This window comes from Podarcis cretensis (assembly GCF_951804945.1).
Source record: "Podarcis cretensis genome assembly, chromosome: 14".
Taxonomy (NCBI): Eukaryota; Metazoa; Chordata; class Lepidosauria; order Squamata; family Lacertidae; genus Podarcis; species Podarcis cretensis.
The window spans coordinates 42,260,863-42,288,087 of record NC_137183.1 but is presented as its reverse complement, the minus strand read 5'-3'; the positions used below and the strand labels follow the sequence as shown (position 1 = coordinate 42,288,087).

At 44.8% G+C, this 27,225-nt stretch overlaps 2 protein-coding genes and 1 long non-coding RNA gene across 4 annotated transcripts in view; 1 reads left to right on the top strand and 2 right to left on the bottom strand.

The window, feature by feature from the left end:
- The window catches only part of LOC307202711 (uncharacterized protein), a 98,857-nt gene that overhangs the window by 38,029 nt on the left and 33,603 nt on the right, over positions 1-27,225 (bottom strand). The window lies entirely within an intron of this gene.
- LOC307203366 lies at positions 234-13,582 on the top strand. Of its 2 annotated transcripts, none has more exons than XR_013833195.1 (3): positions 234-389; positions 11,845-11,919; positions 13,100-13,582. It is a non-coding gene; the product is annotated as an uncharacterized lncRNA (long non-coding RNA). The 2 variants fall into 2 exon arrangements; XR_013833196.1 differs by lacking the exon at positions 234-389 and adding an exon at positions 929-1,063.
- On the bottom strand, positions 7,803-24,844 carry LOC307203332 (acyl-coenzyme A synthetase ACSM4, mitochondrial-like). Its single transcript, XM_079954103.1, has 13 exons — positions 24,305-24,844; positions 22,746-22,956; positions 21,077-21,284; positions 20,062-20,205; positions 19,083-19,239; positions 17,657-17,736; positions 16,414-16,537; positions 13,903-13,983; positions 13,029-13,130; positions 11,317-11,444; positions 10,683-10,782; positions 9,531-9,650; positions 7,803-8,352 (listed from the first exon to the last, which is right to left on the bottom strand). The coding sequence occupies exons 1-13, from the start codon at positions 24,503-24,505 to the stop codon at positions 8,266-8,268; spliced, it is 1,743 nt and encodes a 580-aa protein (XP_079810229.1). The 5' UTR covers positions 24,506-24,844; the 3' UTR covers positions 7,803-8,265.

The window sequence follows — 27,225 nt, the reverse complement described above, 5'->3', positions numbered from 1 at the left end:
TTGATACATGAAATTATATATTTTTCAGAGAGGGAGTTTAAGGACAGGCAAGCAGTACCTGTATAATATCCTTGCCTGGTTTTCAAATTACTGAAAACTAAAGAGATTTCATCACTGTTTGCTGGAGGCTTTTTGAAAAATCAATTTTCTCTCTCTCTCCCCCCCCCCCCATCACATCAAATCACATGTTTATGTTGCTTCTACTGAGAGGCTCAGGAGATATAATAATTTCATCTACTTTCCTCAAATTTTCATTTAATTGTGAGCAGAATTCTGGGGAAGGGGCAGGCATGGATCCATTGAGAATCCAGGCAAATTAAATACTACCAAGCAAGGAAAAACGGTACGATATGTTATAAGAAAGTATAAGAAACTATAGTAAGAGTAAGGTAAGATATATAAGTACATTCAATGTTGTAAATGTAACTTACATTGGGAAATGACCCGAAGTCTGTTTTCATATAATTTAATTTATTAGAATTTAGTTTATTGGATTTTTTACTTTGGTTTATTTTTGTTTAGTTAGAAATTATAAGAAAAGAGCATGTACAAATACAAGTTTTTTTAAAAGAGAGAGAGAGAGAGTCCAGGGGAAGGCTTGATTTGAGAAGTTAGACCTTGCCATCTTGGTAATAAAACATCTTCAGAGAAGGCATGTCTACCGAGAAGTAACCCACACTGAGTTAAATAGGACTGAAAGGTAAAGGGACCCCTGACCATTAGGTCCAGTCGTGGCCAACTCTGGGGTTGCGGCGCTCATCTTGCTTTACTGACGGAGCCGGCGTACAGCTTCCAGGTCATGTGGCCAGCATGACTAAGCCGCTTCTGGTGAACCAGAGCAGTGCACGGAAACGCCGTTTACCTTCCCACCAGAGCGGTACCTATTTATCTACTTGCACTTTGACATGCTTTTGAACTGCTAGGTTGGCAGGAGCAGGGACCGAGCAACGGGAGCTCACCCTATCGCGGGGATTCGAACCGGCAACCTTCTGATCGGCAAGTCCTAGGCTCTGTGATTTAACCCATAGCACCACCCGCGTCCTTAAATAGGACTTACTCCCAGGTAAGTGAATATAGGATTGCAGATCCAGCTATACCTACAAATGATATTATTGTTCACACAAAATGTGAAAAGGGCAAGCAGTGAAATTCAAAAGCTGGTAGTATTTGTGAGTGTGTGCATGAAGGCACTTCACCCAGTGGGTTGCTAAACCTTGCTGTGGACACATTTAATGGAGTGGGGCAGGTGCTTGAAGCCCCCCCCCCCCACTTGCTCTGTTAAACAGCTTGCTGGGCAGCAGTTGGTGGGGCCTCCTATTGGCACCCATGCAAACTACAGAACCTGGAATCAGCCTTTTGAATGTGTTATAAACATGCAACACCAGATGACGCCAGAGAGCAAATAAAATTATAAGCGATTTCCCATAGTGGATTTAATTTCTGACTTATTTATAACACGCCCCCCCCCCCCCAGTGTGTAGATCCACCCCCTGACAACATTTTACATTCTTATGTATAAACCACTTCTTAAGAGCACCACTGACTTTACCATCCTGACATTGTACAAACAGGCAGCTTCTAGCTACTTCCTAAGCACCATTCTTCAAAAACAACATGGGAATGTAGCATGTAACAAGAGTCTCTAAATAAATATAATCTAGCTGAAATATAGGATGGTTCTACATTGTCTATTAAGTATCAATAGTGATTGGATTGCAGACGGGGTTGTTTACTGAGCACTCATCCTGACTTGTTTATATTGTCTGATGTTATGCCAAGCAACTGTTATTCAACACCCATCAGTGCATTTCCCCATCACATTCCTTTATTGCATTTTTATTTTATTTTTATTTTTTCAATCCAGTTTTGCGGTGGCTTTGGAAACTGGGTTTGGTGTGCAAGAGCACAAAATCAACATCAATGGCACATCCTGAATCTGCAGCTATGTGACTGAATCCTACCCAAAAAGAGTCTGAAAGCACTCCTCGTTAGTTGAGCTGTGGCTAATGCTTTCTTGAAACAACTGGAAAATATCTATGTGTATTAGTTACAGCTCATTTCAAACTGACTGCTTTTGTGACTATATTTAGTTGGCCATTGGTACCTACATGCTTTATGTAAGATCTGATTGTTTTAACAGCATAGTTTCATTGTTAGACACATACCCAGAAACTAGAATCTCTGTATAAACATGCAGACAACTTACCACAACCCACACTCTGGAATAGCAGAGAGCACTCCAAAAGGAAATTCACCAGGGTTTTTGAGAACTGAATTAAACAGCAAGCAGTACATTAACATTAACTTTTATCAGAGATCCATCGGTTGACATTGGAGAACCTTTCACTTGAATAGTCTGATGTAAGTCAAAAGTTAATGTTTGACTAGATCACCACGTATTTGCAAAAAGGCCCCCATTCTTTCCTCCAAATTAATTTATGCTGAAATATAAGATATGCCCCCCCTTTTTTCAAAAGTCATTCGGGGAATGCAGGTTGGATAAGGGAAAATGGAGTAGAGAGGTTTAGCAAATCCAGAGATGGCCGTACTCTTTCCTTGACTCTGAAAGGTAGAAACGGTGGCCTCTCCTGTTTCATTCAAGATCTTGCTGGGCTTGTCCTAGTTCTTCAAGTGGTGAATTAAGTGGTGATCAGTTGTGGGGTTCTGGTTTGGTTTCCTTTTGAAGGAGGTCACAGAGCTTTTCAACATTTTGTACTATTTTCTTTAGTAATGAAGAAGAGGTTCAGCTCAGTTTGTATTTGAAAGTTAATTACCAAATTCACCCTTCCCAAAAAAAAAAAAAAAGTGAACTGAAATGAAGGCTATTGTGACATTATTTACATGCTCTGGTAACTTCCAGATTGGGTTGTTGCAATGTACTATGCATGAGGCAGCCATTGAAAACAACTCAAAAACTTTGTTGTTGTTTAGTCGTTTAGTCGTGTCCGACTCTTCGTGACCCCATGGACCAGAGAACGCCAGGCACTCCTGTCCTCCACTGCCCCCCGCAGCTTGGTCAGACTCATGCTGGTAACCTCGAAAACACTATCCAACCATCTCGTCCTCTGTCGCCCCCTTCTCCTTGTGCCCTCCATCTTTCCCAACATCAGGGTCTTCTCCAGGGACTCAAAAACTTAAATTGGTCCAAAATGCAACAGCCAGATTATTGGCTTGGGGTTCTGTTTAGATTTCATATAATAATAGTCTGGCTCTATTCTGCCTTGGTCAGACCACACCTGGAGTCCTGTGTCCCAGTTCTGGGCACCACAATTTAAGAAGGATATTGACAAGCTGGATGTGTGCAGAGTGTTGGGGTGCTGCCAGGGAGACGGAGCCATCATGCAGCCCCCCCCCAGTCATCTCTGGACGATCACCGGTCTCCCGTGGAACAGCATCAGTCAATTAGCAACACGAGCCTCAGAGACGTTCCAAGACTCGTGCACACCCTTTTCAGCAGTCTCCACAATGGAAGATTCAGACAGGAGAGCATATTTACAGCTTTATTCAACGTAGATCAGAACAAAGGAAAAACATGAGTGCTTGCCACCGTGTCCAGGAAAAAAGCCGGAACAAAAGCTATATACAAAACGGAAGTTCCCAGAGAGAACAGTGTTGGGAGTAAACAGGCATGTGACACACAACAATCATGCCTGAACATTTAAGGTGGAACGGAAATATCCTAACACAGAGGAGGGCAACCAAGTTGATCAAGGGTCTGGAAAGCAAGCGTTGGGAGTAACAGTTGGGAGTTGGTGATTAGCCTGGAAAAGAGGAGGCTGAAAGGAGATATGATAGCCATCTTCCATTATCTAAAAGGTTGTCACATGGAAGATGGATTAAGTTTTCTCCTGTTCTGGAGGGTAAGACTCAAACCATGAACTGAATGGAACTAGTGGTGGACATAAATGTAGCCAGGAAGTTGGACAGGATCATCCGGTGGCATGGGATTGCTCAACGTGCCTCACTTTTGATCTGCTAGTTTTACTTGGTCATCCATTTGTAATACCAAACTTGCAGAGGTCTGCAGAACAGAGCCTCGTCCAAGTTAATCAATTCTCCTTTGAACTCAGGGGCCACCTTGTCGTGATTTGAACTTGTCAGTTTCCTGTTGACCTCAGTGTTAAGGTTTGGAAGAGCCTTGTATCTAAAGTTCAGGTTCGTTTGTAGATAAATTTAAGGCTGCATGCAAATGGGCTCTTGAAGTTCCTCACCTTATTTGCTGGCAGAGAAATTGTGATGGGGAGACTCCATAGAATTTCTCCGGGGGGATGAAAATTCTCCACCATTTTCTCAGGGTTGTGCTCACCATTAGAAGTGGCACCAGCACAGTTATCAGCTTTTCCTTTTGTTGGCAGACAGTCCACCATCTGGACTTAGGCTTCATTCACATCAGACATTCAAAGCACTAGGGTCTACTTTAAACAGTCATGGCTTCCTCCAAAGAATTCTAGGAGCGAGAGTTCTTAGGAGGCCCTGATTCCCCTCCCAGAACTACAGTTCCCTGAGTGGTTTAATGATCAATCCCTCTTCATGGGGAACTATGGGAATTGTAGCTCTTGGATGTGAATAGGGGCCTACACTGCTCTGGTTCGCCAGAAGCGGCTTAGTCATGCTGGCCACATGACCTGGAAGCTGTATGCCGGCTCCCTCGGCCAATAAAGCGAGATGAGCGCCGGAACCCCAAAGTCGGCCACGACTGGACCTAACGGTCAGGGGTCCCTTTGCTTTGCTTAACTACTCTCCATACCCTTAAAAAGCTAAAGCTACCAGAATTCTGTGGGGGAAAGCCATGGCTTATTAAAGTGCTACCATAGCACTTTAAATGTATGGTAGGAATGCAAACTTGGTGGTCTTATGGGCCCCACCCCTCTTTAGACAGTTCTGTGTATTACTTCAAATGGTGTACAGGAACCTATCCCCACCCCATTGAGAAGATTCCATCTATTACCATTTTTGTTACCTCAAAATCTGGTAAAGACAGCTCTTCTGCATTTGGCAACCCTTCTGCACAGATGGCACCACTCTGAGGGCTGTTAACTTCAAGTGTTGTTAGTGAGATTCATAGGGTCAGCAGAAGCTACCTTTAACTGAGCCAGACCATTGCTCCATCCAGCTCAGTACTACCTACACTGATAGGCAGTGTTGCTGTTGTTGTTGTTTAGTCGTTTAGTCGTGTCCGACTCTTCGTGACCCCATGGACCAGAGCATGCCAGGCACTCCTGTCTTCCACTGCCTCCCGCAGTTTGGTCAGACTCATGCTGGTAGCTTCAAAGACACTATCCAACCATCTTGTCCTTTGTTGTCTCCTTCTCCTTGTGCCCTCCATCTTTCCCAACATCAGGGTCTTTTCCAGGGAGTCTTCTCTCCTCATGAGGTGGCCAAAGTATTGGAGCCTCAGCTTCAGGATCTTTCCTTCCAGTGAGCATTCAGGGCTGATTTCCTTCAGAATGGATAGGTTTGATCTTCTTGCAGTCCACGGGACTCTCAAGAGTCTCCTCCAGCACCATAATTCAAAATCATCGATTCTTCAGCAATCAGCCTTCTTGATGGTCCAGCTCTCACTTCCATACATCACTACTGGGAAAACCATAGCTTTAACACCTTGTTGGCAAGGTGATGTCTCTGCTTTTTAGGATGGCAGTAGCTCTCCAGAAATCCAGGCAGAGAGTCTCTCCCAGCCCTACCTGGAGATGCTAGGGATAGGACCTAGGAGCTTCTGCAATTGCTGCTGTTATTTGTTAGCAGCTGGAGACTGGAGCATGCCAGCAATAAAACCCCTGGTGCCAGTGAAGTTAACTCTTTCTTCAAAGAATCCAAAACAGCACAGGCCTAGTGGTCACAGCAACTCTTCCTAGTAGGTCTTGTTCTAATGAGGCCCCAGCTGTGAGGACTGAAGGTCCCTGCCTTCCCGCTGCTCTCTAAGACTCCTTCCCCAGCAGCCTAAGGCTCCTTCGTCTTATCTCTCTTTGCTCTGCCCTCTTCATTCCTCTTTGTGTTCTAGGAGTCCATGGAGGAGAAGAGAAGGGGAGACTCCCTGGCTTCTTCAGCAGCCTGACTCATCTCTGCCTCTTGGCCCCTCCTTCTCACCAGCCTCCCCTTCTGTCACTGATTCTGGACTGCTCTCTGCCACAGCCTCTTCCTGCTCACTAAACCCTGTTACCTCTCCAGCTTCTGACCCCTCCTCCTCCTGGTCGGCTCCCTCTTCTCCCTCTGGCCACTCAACACCATCCTATCTCCAGTCTCCTGGTACCGAGCTTTCTTCCCCAGGGGGCTTTCTTGGGGTTCCTCAGCTGGTGCCTCCCACCCCTCCTCTGCACCCAGCCACTCCATAACATGACTTTATTCAGCTTTCACTCTCAACTGAAGGCTACCTTCTTTTCATAAGGCAAACCTTATGAAGGGCATGCCAATAGTGGGCAGGGCCATAGGCAAAAGTGACTGGAACAATGAATATAGATTTTACCTTTGTACAGTAGGCTAGTTTCTGTACACAGCTGCAGACGGCTTTCCACCCAAACAACAAAGAGCCATTCTCAGAGTTCAAGGTCACCTTTATTTGCACAAAGTTTGTTAGGCAATGTTGGCTATTTATTGAGCTTTCCTTCTGATTTGTGTGTGGCAAGCAATCATTGATTGATTGATTGATTGATTGATTGATTGATTATTCAATTTATATACCACCCTTTAACCAAAGATCCCAGTACAACATTAAAAACATAATTTACATAACATAAAAAACAATAAAACAATTGGGGGATGTCATAATATCCACCTGTCCACTTTTAAAAGGCCATAGATTGTTTGATTGCTGAAGTCCTGGGTAAAATGGGAATGTTTTCATCTGGCACCTAAAGACATGTGATGATGTCTTCCTCAGCACACCACCGGGGAAGGGGACACCCGGAGAAGGGCCTTGCATGACAACCACAGGGCCCGGGTCTGTTTGTATGAGGAGAGGAGGTCCTTAAGATAATGAGGTCCTGAGGCGTTTAAGGCTTTATAGGTCAGCACCAGTGCTTTGAATTGGGCCCAGAAACGAATTGGCAGCCAGTGCAGTTGGGCCAGTCATCTTGCACCCATGAGCAACCCGGCCATTAAATTTTGCACCAGCTGAAGTTTCCAAACCATCTTCAGAGGCAGCCCCATGTATAACGCATTGCAGTAGTCTAACCTAGAGGTCACCAGAGCATAGGCCACATCAGTTAGGTAATCCCTGCACGAATAAGGGCGTAGCTGGGCCACTAGCCAAAGCTGACAGAAGGCACTCCTCACCACTGAAGCCACTTGGGCCCAAAACTACAGCAATGGATCCAGGAACACCCCCCAAGTTATGTACTTGCTCCTTTAGAGGGTGTGTAAACCCCCAGGAGCAAACAGTCTCCATCTGGTTTAAGGAACCACCTACTAACAGTGCCTCTGTCTTATCTGGATTGAGCTTCAGTTTATTGGCTCTCATCCAGTCCATTACAAAGGCCAGACCCCAGTCCAGCACATCTGCCGCCTCACCTGCAGATGTGAAGGAGAAATAGAGCTTTGTGTCATTATCCCACATATTCTCATCGCTTGCCATAAGAAGTCTGGTTGTGGGAGAGAAGTGAGTTTGTTACACAAGAGTGCCAAATCAACTTTAACTGCTGCTGATTTGTGATTGTAGACATATGTACTATTCCTATGTTTTGTAATGCCCATTGCACACACAAATAAAATTGTTCTTACTTTAATTGCACAATCTGAATTTGCTGGAATGTGGCTGAATCCCAACCAAAAATAGTGGCAGGCCGGAAGAGCCTAGAGTCAAAGAGATATGCCCCTCACCAAATATAAAGTTGGAGCTGACTTAAATGGAAACATTCTTGGGATGCAGCTGCTATTCAGGATTCTGGTGCAGGATTAGGAGTTGTGCTGCTTGCAGTAGATGTCCATTTGCTTCCACAGTGCTCTTCTTGAAAATTTGTAAATGAAGTGAATATTTCAAAATCTCCTGAGGTCTCTCCCTTCCACTTAAATCTCGTGTTGCTGTCTCAGACTTGTCACTGCGTGGAAGAGTGGGTGGCACATAACAAGGGATATTTAAAGTCCATGGATATCTCTGCATAGTAATGGTACAGTCTACTTTCCCTTCCTTCATTGTTTATCATCCCCACAGTCTCTAATCTGGACACTCAAAGTCCAGCCAAGAGTTAGGTCATCCCAATATCAACAAGCCTTGAATAACGTCCACAGCGTTCAAGAAAACTCGGTAGTTGTGCAAACTCCCCCATTGTGTTAAACTCGCCCCCATTCTTTGTTCCTTAACTCGTTCCGTCTGATTTTCCCCGTGACTGTCTTCGGCAGCTCCTTGACAAACTCCATCTAGCAAAACAAGAACAACAACAAGAAAGGAAGAATGGCAAATCAGCCCATAGAGTGACTTCCTATACAACAGCTGCGGCTGTTTAGCATAGTGCAGGTGGAGTGTCTGCTCCGAATAATGACAGTCTATGTGGGCTGGCCTTTACAGACAGAAGGATGAAGGGAGTTGTAGTTCAGCAACAACTGGAGGGCCAAAGGTTCCCTGCCCCTGGTCTAGGTAAAATGCGCCGCTTTGGATTGCAGGTGGGGGCTGTTATTTCTCAGCAATCTGTTTGCAGAGGCATGTGGTCTGAGATCAGGGCATCTATCAGTTGATGAGTGTTGCAAAAAGACCTGAATTCAGTTAGCCTCCGACATTTATGGATTTGTTCATGAATGGTGAATATGGGTCACTTCTCTGAGTTTTTCAAGGAGGGTGTGGAATTCAGCACCCAGATTAGGCAAATGGGTATCTGTTATTAGTGACAGTGGGTGTCCCAACTAGAGACGTTCTTATTACGATGTATTTAATAACACAGCATTCTTTATCAAGTCATGTACATTTAAGGCACTATTATACCACTTTAACATTAAGAGCTATCCTCCCTAAAGATTATTGGGAGCTGTAGTTTGTTAAGGGTTCTGGGAGATGTTAGGACATCCCTATTTCTCTCACAGAGATAAATTCCCAGAGTTCCTGGGAAAAGGAATTGACTGTTAAACCACTCTGGACATTGCTGCTCAGAACCCTTAACAAACTATACTTCCCAATATTTTTGGGGGGAAGCCAAGTTTGTTAGTGGCATAAAAGTGTTTTAAATGTTTGGTGAGGTTATGATCTCAGACACAGACATTTTGCTGTTGGGAAAATAAGTTTGAATGTATGAAAGGAGGAGCCTTTCAAATCCCAGTAATTAAGAACTGGTTAACAAGATTGGGGAACATAGTAATCATGAGGAAAATTAGAAGTCAAATCAAAGACTAATGATAATTACTAGTCGATTAGATTCCAAAGTAACTGGTGTGCCTTCATTTCTTGAAAGATCAGAGGCATCATTATGGTATAGAAAATATGACTAGTGACCTTTCATATCTCTATTTTTTTTTGGGGGGGGGGAGATGTTATTCCTGAGCTTACAACACCGCTCTCTCCAGCACCACTGTCTCTAAACATCTCTATATTCCCTGGTAATACTTGCCTTCCTTGGATATTTGTATGGAGCAGTAACTTTCTTGACATGCTCCTGCAACTGGAGTGTTAATTTTTCCTTGTCTTGGAGTGTGTAGGCCGGGGACAGGACCACAAATGCCTTCACCACCTAAAAGGCAGAGTTGGCATATAAGCAAAGACAATCTCTCTCTCTCTCTCTCTCTCTCTCTCTCTCTCTCTCTCACACACACACACACACACACACACACACATTCACACGCACACACGGGGCTGTGCCCCTGCTCACTCTAGTCACCAACACCCCTGCCACACACCCTGCACAAACCCCTCTAAAGCCTCCCCTCCTCACATATTCTGGATGGGATAACAGGATACGGGATTAGGTGGACTATTGGCCTGTTCCAGAAAGGGCTCTTGCACATAATAATAATAATAATAATAATAATAATAATAATAATAATTTTTTAAAAAGGTAAAGGACCCCTGACAGTTAAGTCCAGTCGCGAACTACTCTGGGGTTGCGGGGCTCATCTCGCTTTACTGGCTGAGGGAGACAACGTTTGTCAGCAGACAGTTTTTCCGGGTCATGTGGCCAGCATGGCTAAACTGCTTCTCGCGAAACCAGAGCAGCGCACAGAAACTCTGTTTACCTTCAGGCTGGAGCAGTACATATTTATCTACTTGCACTTTGTTGTGCTTTCGAACTGCTAGGTTGGCAGAAGCTGAGACCCAGCAAAGGGAGCTCACCCCGTCATGGGGATTTGAACCGCCAACCTTCCAATCGGCAAGCTCTGGGCTCAGTGGTTTAGACTACAGTGTCACCCATGTCCCTAATAATAATAATACAGTAACAACAACAACAACAACAACAACATTATGTCACCCATCTGACTGGGTTGCCCCAGCCACTCTGGGCAGCTTCCAACAAAATATAAAAAAACACAATAAAACATCAACCACTAAAAGCTTCCCTGTCATGGCTGTGTGGCAGGTCTGAACCCTGGTATCCCAGGATTTAGTCTGAGCACTACACAACTCTAACCACTGCAGCATACTAGCTTTCTTAGCCCCAGGCAGCAGGACCAATAGCCTGGGATTAAGGGAGTTGGAGTCCAGTGAAACCTGGAGAGCCACAGGTCCCCCAGCCCTGCTGGACAGATGCTGTTTTTGCAGTTGTTACCTCTCCTCTGAGCGGGTCTGGGCTGCTGACAGCTGCGGCTTCTGCTACCGCTGGATGTTCCAAAAGGGCGCTTTCTATTTCAAATGGTCCAATGCGATACCTAAGAAATTGACATAACAACAACAACAACAACAACAACAAGATGCCTCGCATGGAAATGTCTCTTAACCTGAATAATGTCTATTTTGCAGATGAGAAGGATGAGTAGATTATTTGCATTTGTTGGAACTTGGGGTGAAAACACATGCATCTTACGTATAAAGAAGCCTACTGCTAACAGTTGAATACTAGCAATATGTTGCGGAAAACAATAAATCACAGACAGGGAACCTTGGGAGCTGAATCACAACTGCTACTACTCTAGATAATCATAACATCTCCTTTAACTCTCCTCTGAGGGGCTCAAAGTATCATTCACCCCTCCACATGTTAACTTCACAACAACCCTGTGAAATAGATCAGCCTGCAAGCCTGTGACTGGTTGAAGGTCTCCCGGATCTTCATCCAACATCCAGCTGTTACAGAGCACTGGCTGATTAGAATCATGTTCGTGCCAATGCAATATGGTTTGGGGATCCTGAAGCATCCGGCTTCAAAGAGCTACAGAATTAGGAAAGGAAGAAGACAAACCAACCCTGAAGAATTGATGACATCGTCAGCTCTCCCGATAAACCAATAGTATCCATCTTTATCCATCAGTCCTCTGTCCCCAGTAAGGTAAAAATCCCCTCGTTCTGTTGCAGCTGTTTTCTCTGGGTTATCCTAATGAAAACAGTTCAGAAAGGGAGAATTAACCACAAGGACATTTTGCCCCAGGACTGCAGAGTTATAGGAGCATCAGAAGCTGCCTCACCCGGAGTCAGAACATTGGTCCATTTGGTTCAGTATTGTCTCTACACTGACTGAGAACTCTGGTTTGTTAAGGGTGCTGACAGACGGTTAGGAGGTCCCTATTCCTTATTCCCCTCACAGAACTACAGTTCCCAGAGTTCAATGAGAAGATGAATGGTGGTTAAGCCAAACACAATACCTTTTTATGTGTTTCATCAATATGTTTGTTTTCATGCACATTTAATATATATGCATTTATGTAATATTGGTTGGTTGGCAAACTGCATAGCATATCTCCAGCCAGTCTTGTGGCCAACTAACATTTTTCCAGCTGGAACTCACTGGAACTCAGTTCCGGCACCTCTCAGGTGGGCATCATTGCCATTCTAAGAGAACAAGGTTCATGGTGAGTTCCGGTACCTCTTTATCTAGAAAAATAACATTACTAATATCCTATATCCTTTTTAATGTGCTTGTAGGAGGGGCTTGGAGGGAGAGGGGTCATTGTTTTGCTTTGTTCTTGTTTTTATTATGTATTTTGTGGTTTCGTCTTGCATTTTTATGCTGCAAGCCACTCTGAGATCTACAGAGGAAGGGTGGTATGCAAATTTAAAAATAAATAACTAAATAATGCAAACGAAATTCAGAGGGGTGCAAATTTTGAAGGACAGATCTGTTCACACACAGAGAGAGACATATATATATTGGAAAGGGCATATTTGACAAATTCAGCTTCAAATGAAAACTGAATCTAATTTCTCTCCTACTGCTAATTGCTGTTGAGGATCTTTTGATGCCAATAGGCCTATGCATTTGTTAAAATTTCCTCAAGATGAGCCAGTCACTTTAATACAGTGGTGCCTCACAAGACGAAAATAATCCGTTCCACGAGTCTCTTCGCCTAGCGGTTTTTTCGTCTTGCGAAGCACCCCTATTAGCAGCTTAGCGGCTATTAGCAGCTTAGCGGCTTAGTGGCTAAGCGGCTATTAGCGGCTTAGCGGCTATTAGCGGCTTAGAAAAAGGGGGGGAGGGAAGAAACTCGCAAGACTCGCAAGACTCGCAAGACGTTTTCGTCTTGTGAAGCAAGCCCATAGGGAAATTTGTCTTGCGAAGCGCCTCGAAAAACGGAAAACCCTTTCGTCTAGCGGGTTTTTCATCTTGCGAGGCGTTCGTCTTGCAGGGCACCACTGTATTTCTTTTGTATTGCCTTTATTCTGTATTAGACAGACATATACAAAGCATGCCACCAACTGTTTTGATATTTTATTTGGATGGATGGTATATGAATATTATTTTATATGTAAATAAAGACACAAATCTGCAACTCCTTCCCAATTTTGCTTGAGAACTCCCCCCCCCCCCCCCGCATTCTGGGGCAGTAGTGATGAAAATGCAGAATAAACCTGAGTTGAACCAAGGGGAACAAAGCTCTGTGGATTCACCCAGCCTTTCTAATTATGGTGTCCCTTCATATGCCACACAAAAATCAATGAAGTTCTCCAGAAGGCTTCTTACTACATAGCGAGAGAAGAAACCAAGGGGCCTTTGGGGCTTCACTCTGATGCCTATTTCTCCTTCTTTCCCAGGTGGCAGAACATTTGCTTCTTCATCTATGATCTAGAAAAAGAGAAAAGTAAAGGTAAAGGACCCCCGGACGGTTAAGCTCAATCAAAGGCAACTATGGGGTTGCGGCACTCATCTCACTTTCAAGCCGAAGGATCTGGTGTTTGTCCACTGACAGCTTTCCAGGTCATGTGGCCAGCAGGACTAAACTGCTTCTGGTGCAACGGAACACCGTGATGGAAGCCAGGGTGCATGGAAATGCCATTTACCTTCCCGCTGCAGTGGTACCTATTTATCTACTTGCACGGGCATGCTTTTGAACTGTTAGGTTGGCAGAAGCTGGGACAGAGCAACGGGAGCTCACTCCGTTGCGGGGATTCGAACTGCCGACCTTCTGATCGGCAAGCCCAAGAGGCTCAGTGGTTTAGACCACAGCATCAAGTATCCTCCATTTTGGTGTGTCACAACAGCTGTACTCTGTGGTTTCGGCTGGTCCCCATTGGGATTAGTGTGGCAGAAAGCAAGGAGGCCAGCAGTAGGTAGAACCAAATGACTGGCAAAGTGAACTAATTCTAGTTTTGTCTCCATATTCTTCCCTGTTGAGTTTTACAAGGACAACACTGAGACTAAGGAAGAAGGGGGAAGCTGGCAGCTGGGGCCACTCTGAGACTGGTTGTAAGTAGGCAGATAGGCAGCTGCGGGGGGAGGGTGTTGGCTGAAAGCGGACCGACATTGGTAGTGCAGTGCCCCATTTCCCCTAATGGACCAGCCTTCACTGGCTGTCATTTAAAAATGGATAGGAGCTAGAAAAATAGGAACCACTCACCTCGACTTGATATGGTGCGCATGCCTTTCCCATTGAACCAGGTTTAATTTTCATCCCTTTTTTAACCGCACAAATCGCACCCTGTTTAAAAGAAGATTGTTATATTGTTTCGAAAGGGACTATATGGCATTTCCCCAACAGCTTTTGTTTTTTGTTTTTTTTTTTAAATAAATTTATTAGTTTTCATCCAGTTATACATTTTATATCGAATACAACATATTATACCTGTTTTGAACTTCCTTCAGCGCCTCTGAAATCATTCGTACTTATACCTTTAGTACACATTCCCTTTTTCGATATTGCCATTATTCCTCCTTATTCCCATTTTTTTTATAAACAATACTTATTTGTATTTTTACAGTGCCTCTTGGAATCCCACTAACGTTGTGTTTATACCACAAATGTTTTTCAGATAATCAACCAATTTTCCCCAGTCCTCGATGAACTTTTGGTCTTTAGTATATCTAATTTTCCCAGTTAATTTGTCCAGTTCGGCATAGTCTATCAATTTTAATCTCCATTCTTCTATCGTCGGTATCTCTTCTTGTTTCCACTTTTGGGCCAACAGGATTCTGGCTGCCGTTGCTGCGTATTGGAAAAGCTTAAAATCTTTTCTTCTTATGTCCTTTCCTACAATACCTAAAAGAAAAGCTTCTGGTTTTTTCACAAAAGTATATCTTAATATTTTTTTCAACTCATTATAAATCATTTCCCAAAAGCTTTTAACTTTCTTGCATTCCCACCACTGATGAAAGAACGTCCCTTCTTTATCTTTACATTTCCAGCATTTGTTATCAACCTTATACATCTTCGCTAATTTTACAGGAGTCATGTACCATCTATAAAACATTTTCATTACATTCTCTTTCAATAACGTACATGCCGTAAATTTCATATTCTCTTTCCACAGTTTTTCCCATTCATCGAATTGAATATTATACCCAAAATCCTTTGCCCATTGTATCATTACCGATTTAACCTCTTCATCCTTAGTATGCCTTTCCAGCAATATCCTATACATTTTTGACAGAGTTTTATACTCATTGTTTATTATATCTTTTTGGAAAATCGATTCCTTTTCCACATAGCCCTTTTCCTTTAAATCTTTTTAAAATATTTCATTTACCTGACGATAATGCAGCCAGTCATACATAAGCATTTTTACTTGTTCATATGGCAGCTTTTGATATCTTTGCATCTTGATCTTCTGCACGTTTACACTGAAGTGACTCGCAAGGATTTCAAATGGCACATTCCCAAGTTTCTGTAGCTTTACAGCGTTTGACTAGGGCCAGGTCTACACTAAACTATTAGATATATTGTTCTAAAACGTCACAGGGCATACTGCTAAAATAAAAACTTTCCTTACCTTGTTTCCTTCATAAAAAGCAGTTTCCCTATTGCCCGGTTCCTGGTTGCTCTGCAGCGCCCTATGGTGTCTCATTTTAATAACGCATTATTAACATCACAAGCAAAACGTAGTATGTCCAAATATGTTATGATAACTGTTCCTTAACCCTTCCTTAACATTATAAATCATGAGTGTAGATCTGCCCTAGGTTTCAATAAATAGCAGGGGATGTCACTGCCTTTGTTTGAGCTACCCTGTTTCCCCAAAAATAAAACAGTGTCTTATATTAATTTTTGCTCCCAAAGATGTGCTGGGTCTTATTTTCAGGGGATGTCTTATTTTTCCATGAAGAAGAATATGGTACACATTTATTGTCTAATTCTGAGTCAGCCAGACTCCGTCAGGGCAGAGAGAGCAGCAGGCGGCAGCTTGTTCTGGCGGCGGCACGAGCTCTCTGATTTAAAGAGACCTTGCACTGCCTGAACAGCTCTGGTTGTACTGCGGCCAATTAGTGAGCTGCGTGGCGGCGCCCGCTGCTACGGTCCAGAGGAGTCGGACGCCTTACGGTAGCTTTAGGGGCCTTATATTCCGGGGAGGCCTTATGTTCAGGGGAGGTCTTATTATCGGGGAGGTCTTATTTTTTTGGGGGGGGGATGCCTTATATTACAGCGAGAGGCAAAACTGGAAGTAGGTCTTATTTTCGGGGGATGTCTTACTTTCGGGGAAACAGGGTAGGTGCAGAAGTTGGGCCTGAACCCAAAAGACCTCACTACTCTTTTTAGCCCATTTCTCGGGAAGCAAACTGATGATGCTTAAAGACAATCAGCTTGGCCCAGAACATGAGCTGAAGGTGCAGGGGTGGGGGAAGCTGACAGATACTCATAATACCCACAATCCTCCTTTTAGGCAAGGAAGAAGCATTTTATGTGAGTTCAATGACAACTGTTTATTTACCTAATGAAAACACTAAATGGGAGTGCAAAGCAGGGGGTCAGTGAAGGTCATGAACTGGGGAGTGTGGCTGGGGACGGATGTGGCATGAGGAGAATCCTGAGGGCCAGATAGCGAGGCTTGGTGTCCACCTTGGCCCATGTGTTTGAGGTCCCCTATCTCCATCTTAAAAGATCATTGAAAGCATACGAATACACAGGAGCACCTACTGTTTCCGTCTGTCCATAGAGATCATAGATGTGCAGTCCTGTCATGCTCTTCCACTGCTCCATCACTTCAGGATTCAGAGGCTCCCCTCCACTTAAGCAGTACTGCAGACTCATGAACTTATAACTGAATGTGGGTGAACAAAATAAGAGACCCCCAAGGACATTTTATGCAGCGTCTTAGAAACACACAGTTCAAGGAGGGGGGTCATCAACAAGGCCTGGCAGGTTGTTGGGAGTTACACTCCATGGGGAAAGAACATGAGCTCTATTCAGTCATTTGGTGGCTGTGGGTACAGAATAGGTGAAGGGGGTATCTCTCGAGCACACCTGGCTCACCCCACCCCCATATATCCCAACATATGTGTTGTCCAGGAGTGTGGCTGGTGCAAGCATTGGCATCTAGCGGGCAGGCCTAGATAGGCACATTCTAGAGAGCCCCTTCTGAGTACCCAGAACATGTTGTACAGAAGTTATTGGGCACCCTAGGAAAAGCACATTTCCCACGCTTCCCAATGTCCCAGATACTGCTTTGATGGTATTTAAGACTATGGTGAAATGTGGTCTCAACACACCTTCAGGCCACTGGATAAAAGGATTACTACATCAGTATCTAAATATAGTTGTGTGTCTCCATCCTGAGCCATGAGTATGTTTACAGATGTACTCTTCATTTCGAATCCTGTTTTGCTCCTGATGACATCATTAGGAACACAACTGAGACCTTATCCAATCCGTGTAAGCCTTCCAAACCACATCAATCAACCATTGCACTTCCCGTTTGTCATTCACCTGACTTAGCAAAGGCAGTTGTGACCATGGTAGTGCCAGGCCGTGAAATTTTCCTCCCTCTTCCTCCCTCCCTCTGGCACCCTGAATGCTGTTATGGCAGGGGCACAAGTGTCTGGGAGGTCAAAACGGAAGCTATTGGGTGCCTTGGGAAAAACACATTTCCCAGGCTCCCTAGTGCCCAAGGCACCACCAAAGGGAAAGAGCAAGAACCACACCCCTTCCTGCTGCTACCACTCCAGATACCAGAAGTAGAAGTAGTTCTTCTCTTCCTCTCAAATTGCAATTGCAATTCTTGGAATGTAACGTTTGTCTGGCATTGGAAACAAGCAGTGCAAGATGCTAGGGTTTGTATTTCAAACTAGAGCTTCAATAACATCACTGACATCAGAGTCTGGACGCATGCAGCAAATCCATTCTGAAACCATTGTATTTTGAAAGGAGTTCTTCAAGGTACCTGGTGAGATCGCTCTGTGCCAACATGCGGAACAAGGTTGAAGGACCCAGGATGGTGGTGATGGGAAACCGGGACAGAGTCTAGCACATAAAAAAGGCAAAGGTTGTGCAAGAACAACACAATCTGATCTAACCCAATGTCTTGATCAACTGAGTTTTATATTAACTGTCTTGGTTTCTCTCACAAATTGGCTGATGCATAGTAATGCTAAACTAGGGGAGTGGAGAACTTTTTTCAGGCTGAGGGTCACACTCTCTTCTTGGCCACCTTTTGAGGGCCACATGCCCATGGTGAGTGGAGCCTGAAGGGAAAGTGGGCGGAGCAACCGATGTTAATTTTACCCTTGAACAGAGAGCTTAGTTCTACACACTCTCTAGTCTCCAAATGAAAAGCATTATCAGAGTTCAAGGGCCATAGCTGTCAACTTACAGATTTGAAAATAAGGGACCAGCAGCCTCGAAAATAAGGGATCAGCAGCCAAAATAAGGGATTTTCCAGGCACAGTTATGTTCAACTTCTGAGCCCCTCCGAGCCAAAGGCAGAAAGCCCAGCCAGCAGCCAAACAAAGCCTCAAGCGGTGGTTCCCACAGCACAGCAACCCGGCAAAGGGGATGCAGCAAGGAAAACCACCGTCACCTCTCTGCTGGGAAGCGCTGAGCAAAAGCGAGTCCCCAGGCAATGCAGCCGATTTGATTGGCGCAAGGCATGCAAGCTCCACCCACCCAGTCGTTCCTAGACTCCTTATTGGGTGAGCAATGCAGACAAGCAACACAGTTGGAGCATCCGTCCTCCCTGGCCGGCAGGCAGAGAGGCAGAGGAGCTGCTTCCTTTGAAACCTGGGAAATTTAAGGGACATCATCAATAAGGGACAGCAGCGGGACACAGCACTGGGATAAGGGACTTTCCCGCCAAATAAGGGACGGTTGACAGCTATGTCAAGGGCACAGTCTATCCGAACCAAAACACCCAAGGAGAGTACAATGCAAGGCTAGTAAGGGTTGTAGTTTGGGGAGTTGTAGTTCTGCATGTGGCAGAAAATAAGCTTGCTCCATCTTCCATGTGACAGTCCTTCAAATATTTGAAGAAGGCTCTCATGTTTTGGCTCTTGTATTGTTTCAGAAAGTGTGAATTAGGTAGGTTTATCTTGAAATGCAAACTTAATTTATCCCTAATCCCCCAGGACAAACATTCTCCTCCATCCCTAAGTAAAACAAGAACAATTGTGGTCTGATTAACCTTAAGTGGGCATGAATCCCAACCTATTCCACAGGCTCAGAGACAATAGCAATTAGTCAAAAATAATGTTAAAAAACAATCAGTCTCATTACTTCTCCTCCTCTTCTAATGTAATCCCAGCCACTGACTAGCTGCCATTATAGAGAAAAATCAGGTAGAATGTTTGAAGAGACCGGAGCAAGAATCTTACATTCAGGATAATTGTTGATTCTATTTGCTGCAGGCTGTGTATGAAGACGCAGGAACCCAAAGCCCATGGTTCGAAAACAGACCCCAGAGAAGCCACCACCCATCCTGTATCTGCAGTGGACCACATAATGTCAGCAGGGGTCAAATCCAGCCAGTATCTGATATAACAGAGGAAAGAAAATGGCAACAGGCAATTCAAGCATGCAACAAGGGCCTTGAAGATTATGCTCAGCGGTTGGCATTGTACTGTTTGGTATTATTATTATTATTTTAAATTTATTTATTAAATACATTTGTACCCTTCAGAGTTTGCAACCCTGATCTACTAGGGTCTCTGCCCCCATTTTGGAAACCCTAAGGAGCCCCCTCCCCTTATGATCAGGTACCGCCCAGTAATTGTGCCTGGTGTTTTGATGCATTCACATTTAGGTGTGCAGTCTGAGACATGAATTGCATGAATGCGTCTCTGCCTTCAGTGCTCCACAAGGCTGTTCTGCATTCCCAAATGCCTATCTTACTTTGCTGCGCTTTAACTTACCAAGTTGGCTTGCTTCACCATAAGCTGGACTTCACCTTGCCTTGCTTGACCCTTCTCTGTCTTTCTGAAAACTGGACTTTGCCCTGCCTTGCCTTGCCTGACTCTGTGATGCTGGACCCTGAACTTGTGCCATGAGAAATTGAGGGAAGATTGGCTGAGGGTGAGTGGAAGAGAAGTTCTTCATGAATTTCTCAGGGGTGGGTCTCAGTATTAATGTTGGCAGCAGCAACAACTGTGTTGGCAGCCTGGCTGCCATTTTGTATCCCTCATAATGCATTTCTGGGGAGTTGTAGAGTGGGGGCTGATGGGAAATGGAAATTGCCTCACAAAATGGTGGAGAATATATGGAGAAAATGTTGCAAAGTAACCTGCTTTGGTGAGGAGATACAGAAAACCTCAAGACCTTTTCTCAGTACATGTTTGCTTCGGCTCTATTTGATACCTTTTGTGGGCGATGGGCCGAAAGCCAAGACTCCCTTGGGAATGCTCAGCCATCTTTGGAGCCCCTGTCGTTCCACTGGTGAAGTAAATGACCATTGGATCATGGATCTTTGTTCTCACACAAGTATGGCTGTCGGGAGCCTCTCTGTGTAACACAGAAAGCCACAATAGTTAAAGAAACTCCAATCACAAATGCAAGAAGCCACTTTCTACCCACAATCACATACCCAAATTTAGCCACTATCTACGCAAGAAGCCTTTACATTGCTCAGGGACGCATTCCAGCCAGGCACAAGCACCCAAGGAGGCTGCAAAGCAGGGCCTGGGAGGGGGGGTGGTCTGAGGAGAGAAAGCCATGTTGTTGTTTTCAAGGGTACTCAAGGGTATTGGGACGTGGGTGGCCCTGTGGGTTAAACCACAGAGCCTAGGACCTGCCAATCAGAAGGTCGGCGATTTGAATCCCTTCGACAGGGTGAGCTCCCGTTGCTGGGTCCCTGCTCCTGCCAACCTAGCAGTTCAAAAGCACGTCAAAGTGCAAGCAGATAAATAGGTACCACTCCAGCAGGAAGGTAAACGGCGTTTCCGTGCGCTGCTCTGGTTCGCCAGAAGTGGCTTAGTCATGCTGGCCACAGGACCTGGAAGCTGTATGCCAGCTCCGTCGGCCAGTAAAGTGAGATGAGCGCCGCAACCCCAGAGTCGGTCACAACTGGACCTAATGGTCAGGGGTCCCTTTACCTTTACCTTTACCTTTACTCAAGGGTATGCAGTACTCTTTTGGCACCTCTTTTTTGTTGTTAAAAAGTGTGGCACTTACTGTAACAACTTCATGTGAATACCAGCACCATTTTTTTTCTAGGGGAAAAAAGACTGAGAGAATGTATGCCTGGAAAATGGCTATGGCCTGAGGAAAGTCTCAAGGGCTAACCAGAGAGGCTTGGAGGGCTGCATTTGGTCCCCTGGCCCCGAAGGTTCTCCACCCCTGTGTTGTTGGATGAAGCACAATGAGGGATACTCACTTGCAGAGTTCTTTGAAATTCAGCCACCCATCCCTCGGGCCTTCAGATACCACCAGCTTGGTTTGCAGGAAGTTGCAGCTGCCTGCAATGGAATCTACTGCAGGGGCCAAAGCGTCCGTGGTGATGATACACTTGGCCTTCGATGCCTGAAGTCTGTGCTGAATGTCTTTTGCTGTTAACTGGGATATTCCAGGCATAAGGATGATTCCTACAAGAAGAGCAATGTTTTTTTTAAGGACAGGTGGATCTGTGTTGTAGGAGTTTTGGAGACTCAAATGGTTCTGGGCCAAATGGAGAGGCCTGGTGGCAGGGGTGTAGGAAAGGGGGACGGGGGGGGGGCACCCAATGTGCCATCATGGAGGGGGTGACAAATTATCTTTTTTTATTTTTATTTTATAAGAATATTTATTAAGGTTTTACAAAATCATAAGTAGAAAAATACACAGTAAAACAAAAACAACAAAAAAAGGGAACAATTACTGCCCCACTTGGGCGGTTCATAAAAAACTTTTTTTTATTTTAAAAAATGCCTGCTCCAAAGGTCCTACCTTACTACACTAGGGATTATATAGCTACATATGAAATTTCATGCATACCAGTTAATATCTTGACCCTCCTCCACGAAAATAGCTGTTTACTTGGCCGTTTTCCTATGTCGTGAAGGCTGAAATTTCAGCAAAGCACGTGCCTTTCCTAGACTCTTTTCGGGCACCTGCTAAAAGCATTCTTCTTTAGGCAAGCATACCTAGATCTTAGGAAGCTGAAGTAATTTTAATCTTAATATTTTTGCTTTTGTATGTTTTAAAGTAGGATTGTTAATTTTTCTTGATTTTCCTGCTGTAGTTTTTTGTTTTGCAGGTTTTTAAAAATAAATTTTATTAAGTAAATAAACAATAAATATAAATAAAAGAACACAAGCCAAAACACAATCCATCCTGTAGATTTAAATATCTATCCATAGTCGCCTACTTGTTATCAGAGGCTCAGAATCCACATTCCTTTGTAAGAAAATATGAAATAACATAAAACCATTTTTGCAGGCAAAAAAATTATATATATCAATGTGTGTGTCTGTGGGGGGGGGGGGGTGACAAGAAATGTTCCGCACCGGGTACCACCTGACCTTTCTATGCCTCTGCCTGGTGGGTCTAATCTGGCCCATGGCATGGAGTCTCCTGACCACCATTTTATGACAGGTGTGGGGGAACCATTGGCCACCAGATGTTACTAAACTACAACTCCAGTCATGCCTCACCATTGACCCTTCTTGCTAGGGCGGATGGGAGTTGTAGTTTAGTAACATCTGGAGGGCCAGAAATTGCCCACACTTGCTTTATTGTTCCAACTTGTGGGTTGCCACCAAGAGCTGCCCCCCACAACATGATGCCTTCCTGATGTCTTGCACTACAACTCCCATCTTGCTTGACCATTGGAAGTTTTGGCTGGGGATGATGGAAGTTGTAGTTCAAGACAGTTCCAAGAAAGGCTGTATTTCAAGGTTGGGGAACTTGTGGCCTCCTGGTTCTGTGGCTGCAAGACTCCAGGTCCCATCTTGTTCCCTGAACATTGGCCATGCTGGCTGAGGCTGATGGGATTTGGAGTCTAACAACACTGGAAGAGTCACAGGTTCACCATCCTTTCTGTATTACGTTCGGCTATTTTTATTGACCTGTCCTTATGCAAGCCACGGTCACCAACCACCATTCCGGGATTCGGGGCAGGATAACCAAAACTCTGTCTCCTTTGCATAGCCCACATTGGTTGGAGAGTATATTGGCCACTTTCCTGGACAGGACTCCCAACTCCTCAAAGCTCCACCTTACTTCACCCCCTCTTCCATTTATCCACCATAGTGCTGGGTTAGAAGGTCTTTTTCCTTCCTGCAAAATAAATGCAGATGTGTTAAAAGATAAGGAAAAGTTTGTTTTGTTTATAGACCTGATTTAGCAGGGGCGGGGGTCCTTTTTTCAGCCTGAGGCCTGACCGTGTTTATTTGAAATGTGTGTTTCTGGGCACTGTGATCTATCGTGTTTTTAGGTACCATCCTCTTGTGTGTTTAAGAGGGCCGTGTCCTCATGCGCAAGCAAAGCCCCCCAAAATGGGATGTCCTGATTCAAGCGGGACAGTTGAGGGGTATGTGATGACCACGTCAATTCCAGATCAGGCTTGGAGGGTGTGTGGATGAAACTTATTACTGGGCTCCTCCAGGCAGCCTGTTATAATAATATAACAATAATAATTTATTATTTATACCCCACCCATTTGACTGGGTCTCCCCAGCCACTCTGGGCGGCTTCCAACCAAATATCAAAAACAATACAGCGTCAGACATTAAAAACTTCCCTTCAGGTGTCTTTTAAAAGTAAAATAGTAGTTTATTGCCTTGACATCTGCTGGGAGGGCGTTCCACAGGGCAGGCGCCACTACCAAGAAGGCCCTCTGCCTAGTTCCCTGTAACCTCACTTCTTGCAGCGAGGGAACCACCAGAAGGCCCTTGGAGCTGGACCTCAGTGTCCAGGCTGGATGATGGAGGTGGAGATGCTCCTTCGGGTATACAGGACCAAGGCTGTTTAGGGCTTTAAAGGTCAGACCAACACTTTGAATTGTGCTCAGAAACGTACTGGGAGCCAATGAAGATCTTTCAGGACTGGTGTTATATGGTCTCGGTGGCCACTCCCAGTCAGCAGTCTAGCTGCCGCCTTCATCCTTATTTGCTTACATAAAGCTTATGTGGAGGTTAGATTGTATCTGGTCTTTACTCAACGTCTACTGCAATCTGGGGGGGTGGGGGGGGGTTGTACACCAAAGAGCATTATACCTGATTTGTCTGTGGGGTGTTTATACATCTGCCCATTAATCATTTGCTCACTCCTCACTTTTTAATGCATTCCTCCGTAATTTTCTTAACCGTAAAAGGTTCAATTCTTTTTTAAAGTGGATTTGTTGTGCTGGGATGATAAAGCATTTTAATCCACTTTAATTGTGCAAACCTAAATTTTGTTGTATGTGCTTGAAACGCTACCACAGATCTCTCATGGTTTGGAGGTGCTTGTATTTTAGAAGTAAGTTGGCATCAAAGCATCATATCTGTGTATATATATATTTCTAGAAATACACACACACACACACACACACACACACACGTGTTAACTGCTTTTCAAAAAAGGACACAATCAGATATTAATTTAGAAGGAGCCACTTCATCTGTAGAAGGAAAGTAAATTCTACCTTCTCGATCTGTGACCATTTATCCAAAACGTCACTTGCAAAGTTAAAATACTCAGGTAGCTGCTGCTCTCCTTGGCTTTGAGCTTCGTACTGAGCAAAAATGGGAGAGCCAAGGAACCTGTTGTTCCTGTGGAACCATCGGTGATGCAGTCGAAGTATCCAGAACGATCTGAGAATCTGTGATTTCAGTAAAGTTTTCATGGCGGAAGAATTAAACCTTGCAATGACGTTAGCGCTAAAAAAATTAAAATACTCCTTTGGGTCACCAATCTACAAGAAAAAAAAGCACGGCACAGAAGAATAAATACAATTCCAAATAATGGCAGCCATCGTCATCTTTACAACAGCCTTTTAAGGCAGATTAGCACAACTGCTCTCCTGTTGCAGACCATGCGTTGATGGAAGGAAAGATACAGTACTTGCCTAAGGCAGGGGTGTGCGTCAGGGAGATCTGGATTTACTGCGCTGCTCCAGATGACCAGTTTATCAAGCAGCTATCCTGATTTGTTTGGACAAAGCTTATGGAGAGATGATACTATGCCCAGCCATTAGCATTTGTTCTGATGTGTTGGAGTGGTTATATGGCAATGAGCACACACCCTGATTTGTTTAGACATCTTCCCATTAAACAATTTGTCCATCCCACAATTGTTGTTGTTGTTTCCTTCCACTCTTTATTATTGAATTGACAGTGTAAGTGAGTTGATAACAGAACTATTCACACACACACACACACATATATATACACAGAGGTTTGTGTGTGTATTTGTATATTAAAGGGTAAAGGTAAAGGGACCCCTGACCATTAGGTCCAGTCGCGGATGACTCTGGGGTTGGGACGCTCATCTCGCTTTATTGGCCAAGGGAGCTGGTGTACAGCTTCCGGGTCATGTGGCCAGCATGACTAAGCTGCTTCTGGCGAACCAGAGCAGCGCACGGAAACACCATTTACCTTCCCGCCAGAGAGGTACCTATTTATCTACTTGCACTTTGTCATCCTTTCGAACTGCTAGGTTGGCAGGAGCAGGGACCGAGCAACAGGAGCTCACATCGTCGCGGGGTTTCGAACCGCGACCTTCCGATCGGCAACCCCTAGGCACAGTGGTTTAGACCACAGCGCCACCTGCGACCCGTGCATCTCATATTACAACAACAACAACAACAACAACAACAACAACAACAATTTATTATTTATACCCCGCCCATCTGGCTGGGTTTCCCCAGCCACTCTGGGCGGCTTCCAAAAGAATATTAAAATCCTGTGATACATCAAACATTAAAAGCTTCCCTAAACAGGGCTGCCTTCAGATGTCTTCTAAAAGTCTGGTAATAAGCTTCATGGCTGAGTAGGGATTTAACCCTGGCCTCCCAAATCCTAGTCTGGCACTTGAACCACTACACCACACTGCCAGTTCATTGCCAGTTCACTGCCAGTTCACACTGTTGTTCAGCCCGATGTTGCTGAACAACAACTCCCATTATCCCCGACCATTGCCCAAGTTAGCTAGGGTTATAGGGTGTTGTAGTCTAAGAATGTCTGGAGGACTTTACCACCCATGCCATAAATGAAGAGAAATAAAGAGAAATGCTCATCCAACATCTGCTGGATAAAATGCAGTTTTTCAGTGCCATTTTTGCTGTTCAAATGTAGTTGGGGGTTTAGGCCCATTAGGGGAGAGCACTAACCTGAGAGTTCTGGTAGGTCAGGAACTGGAGCAAAAGGTTTTTAGGAGAAAGGGCTTCTTCACTGGGCTCTGTCACTTTTCAGGACACCTCTGTCTTCAAAGCAGTTGTGGCAGCTATTGCTTGGAGAATTTCATACGCACTGAGGGTCCTGAATTGCCTTGGCAGGCACTTCCACAGCAAAAAGGTGTGTGGCCAAGTATTGGATGCCAGTGTCCTCTAATAATTGACATAATACGTAAAATATGATGGTACTTTGACCCTTCTCAGGCAACAGCTTGAGGAGGGAATGAAAGCAACAGGGTAAACATTTACATCTGCATACAGATTTCTTAACATTCTCTCCCCCACCCCCTTCATTCCTAGAGTGACCCAAAAGATCCTCCTATCCCTCTGTGTTCAAGGGCTTTAAAGAAATCTCTGAGTTCTGTGTTCAGAGCAACAACATAGTGAATCAGACCATTGGTCCATCAGCTTGGATAGCTCAGTTGGTTAGAGTGTGGTGTTGACAATGCCCAGCTTGCAGGTTCAATCCCTGTATGGAACAGCTGCATATTCTTGCATTGCAGGGGGTGGGATCAGATGATCTTCAGGGTCCCTTCTAAGGCTACAATTCTAATTGGGTATCATCTGCACTAACTGGCTGTGAAGTACACTGAGCACTCAGCTGCAAACTATTATCGTACAGTGGTATCATGGTTTGCGCACATCTTGGTTTGCATACATTTTGGATTACAAACACGTCAAACCCGGAAGTGCGTGTCCCGGTTTGCAACCTTTTTTTGGATTATAACCCCCTTTTTTGGGGGGGGGATTACAAACAAAAATTTTGGGGGGGCCTTGGGTTACAACCTGTTTTGGTTTACAAACAGACCTCCGGAACGGATTACAGTGGTACCTCGGGTTATAGACGCTTTAGGTTACAGGCGCTTCAGGTTACAGACTCCACTAACCCAGAAACAGTACTGTCAGGGAACTGCCATCGGAGCCAGAGGGAGAGGGAGGGCTCCAGAGGGATTACGGAGAACGTCCCAGGAGGGAGAGAAGCAGCCCGTCTATTGGGGAAGGAAATCAGCGTAGCACCAGTGGAGAAGGGGGGCAGGTTGGGGAATCGGCAAGGTGGCTCCATGACTCCTCGCCGGAGACCAGCGGGGAGAGCACGGGTCCTCCGCTGCCCACACCCTCCCTGCGCAGAAGGCTTCCGCGCAGGGAGAGTAGGCGGAGACTAGGCGTCAAAG

Excerpts from the sequence above, each read along its gene's own strand:
- LOC307203332 (XM_079954103.1), bottom strand. The coding sequence starts at position 24,505 with ATGAAAACTTTACTGAAATCACAGATTCTCAGATCGTTCTGGATACTT. Across the intron at positions 13,984-16,413 it reads TCTATGGACAGACGGAAACA|GGTGCGATTTGTGCGGTTAA; the intron begins GTAGGTGCTCCT and ends TCTTTTAAACAG. Across the intron at positions 9,651-10,682 it reads CAGACCCGCTCAGAGGAGAG|GTGGTGAAGGCATTTGTGGT; the intron begins GTAACAACTGCA and ends TCTGCCTTTTAG.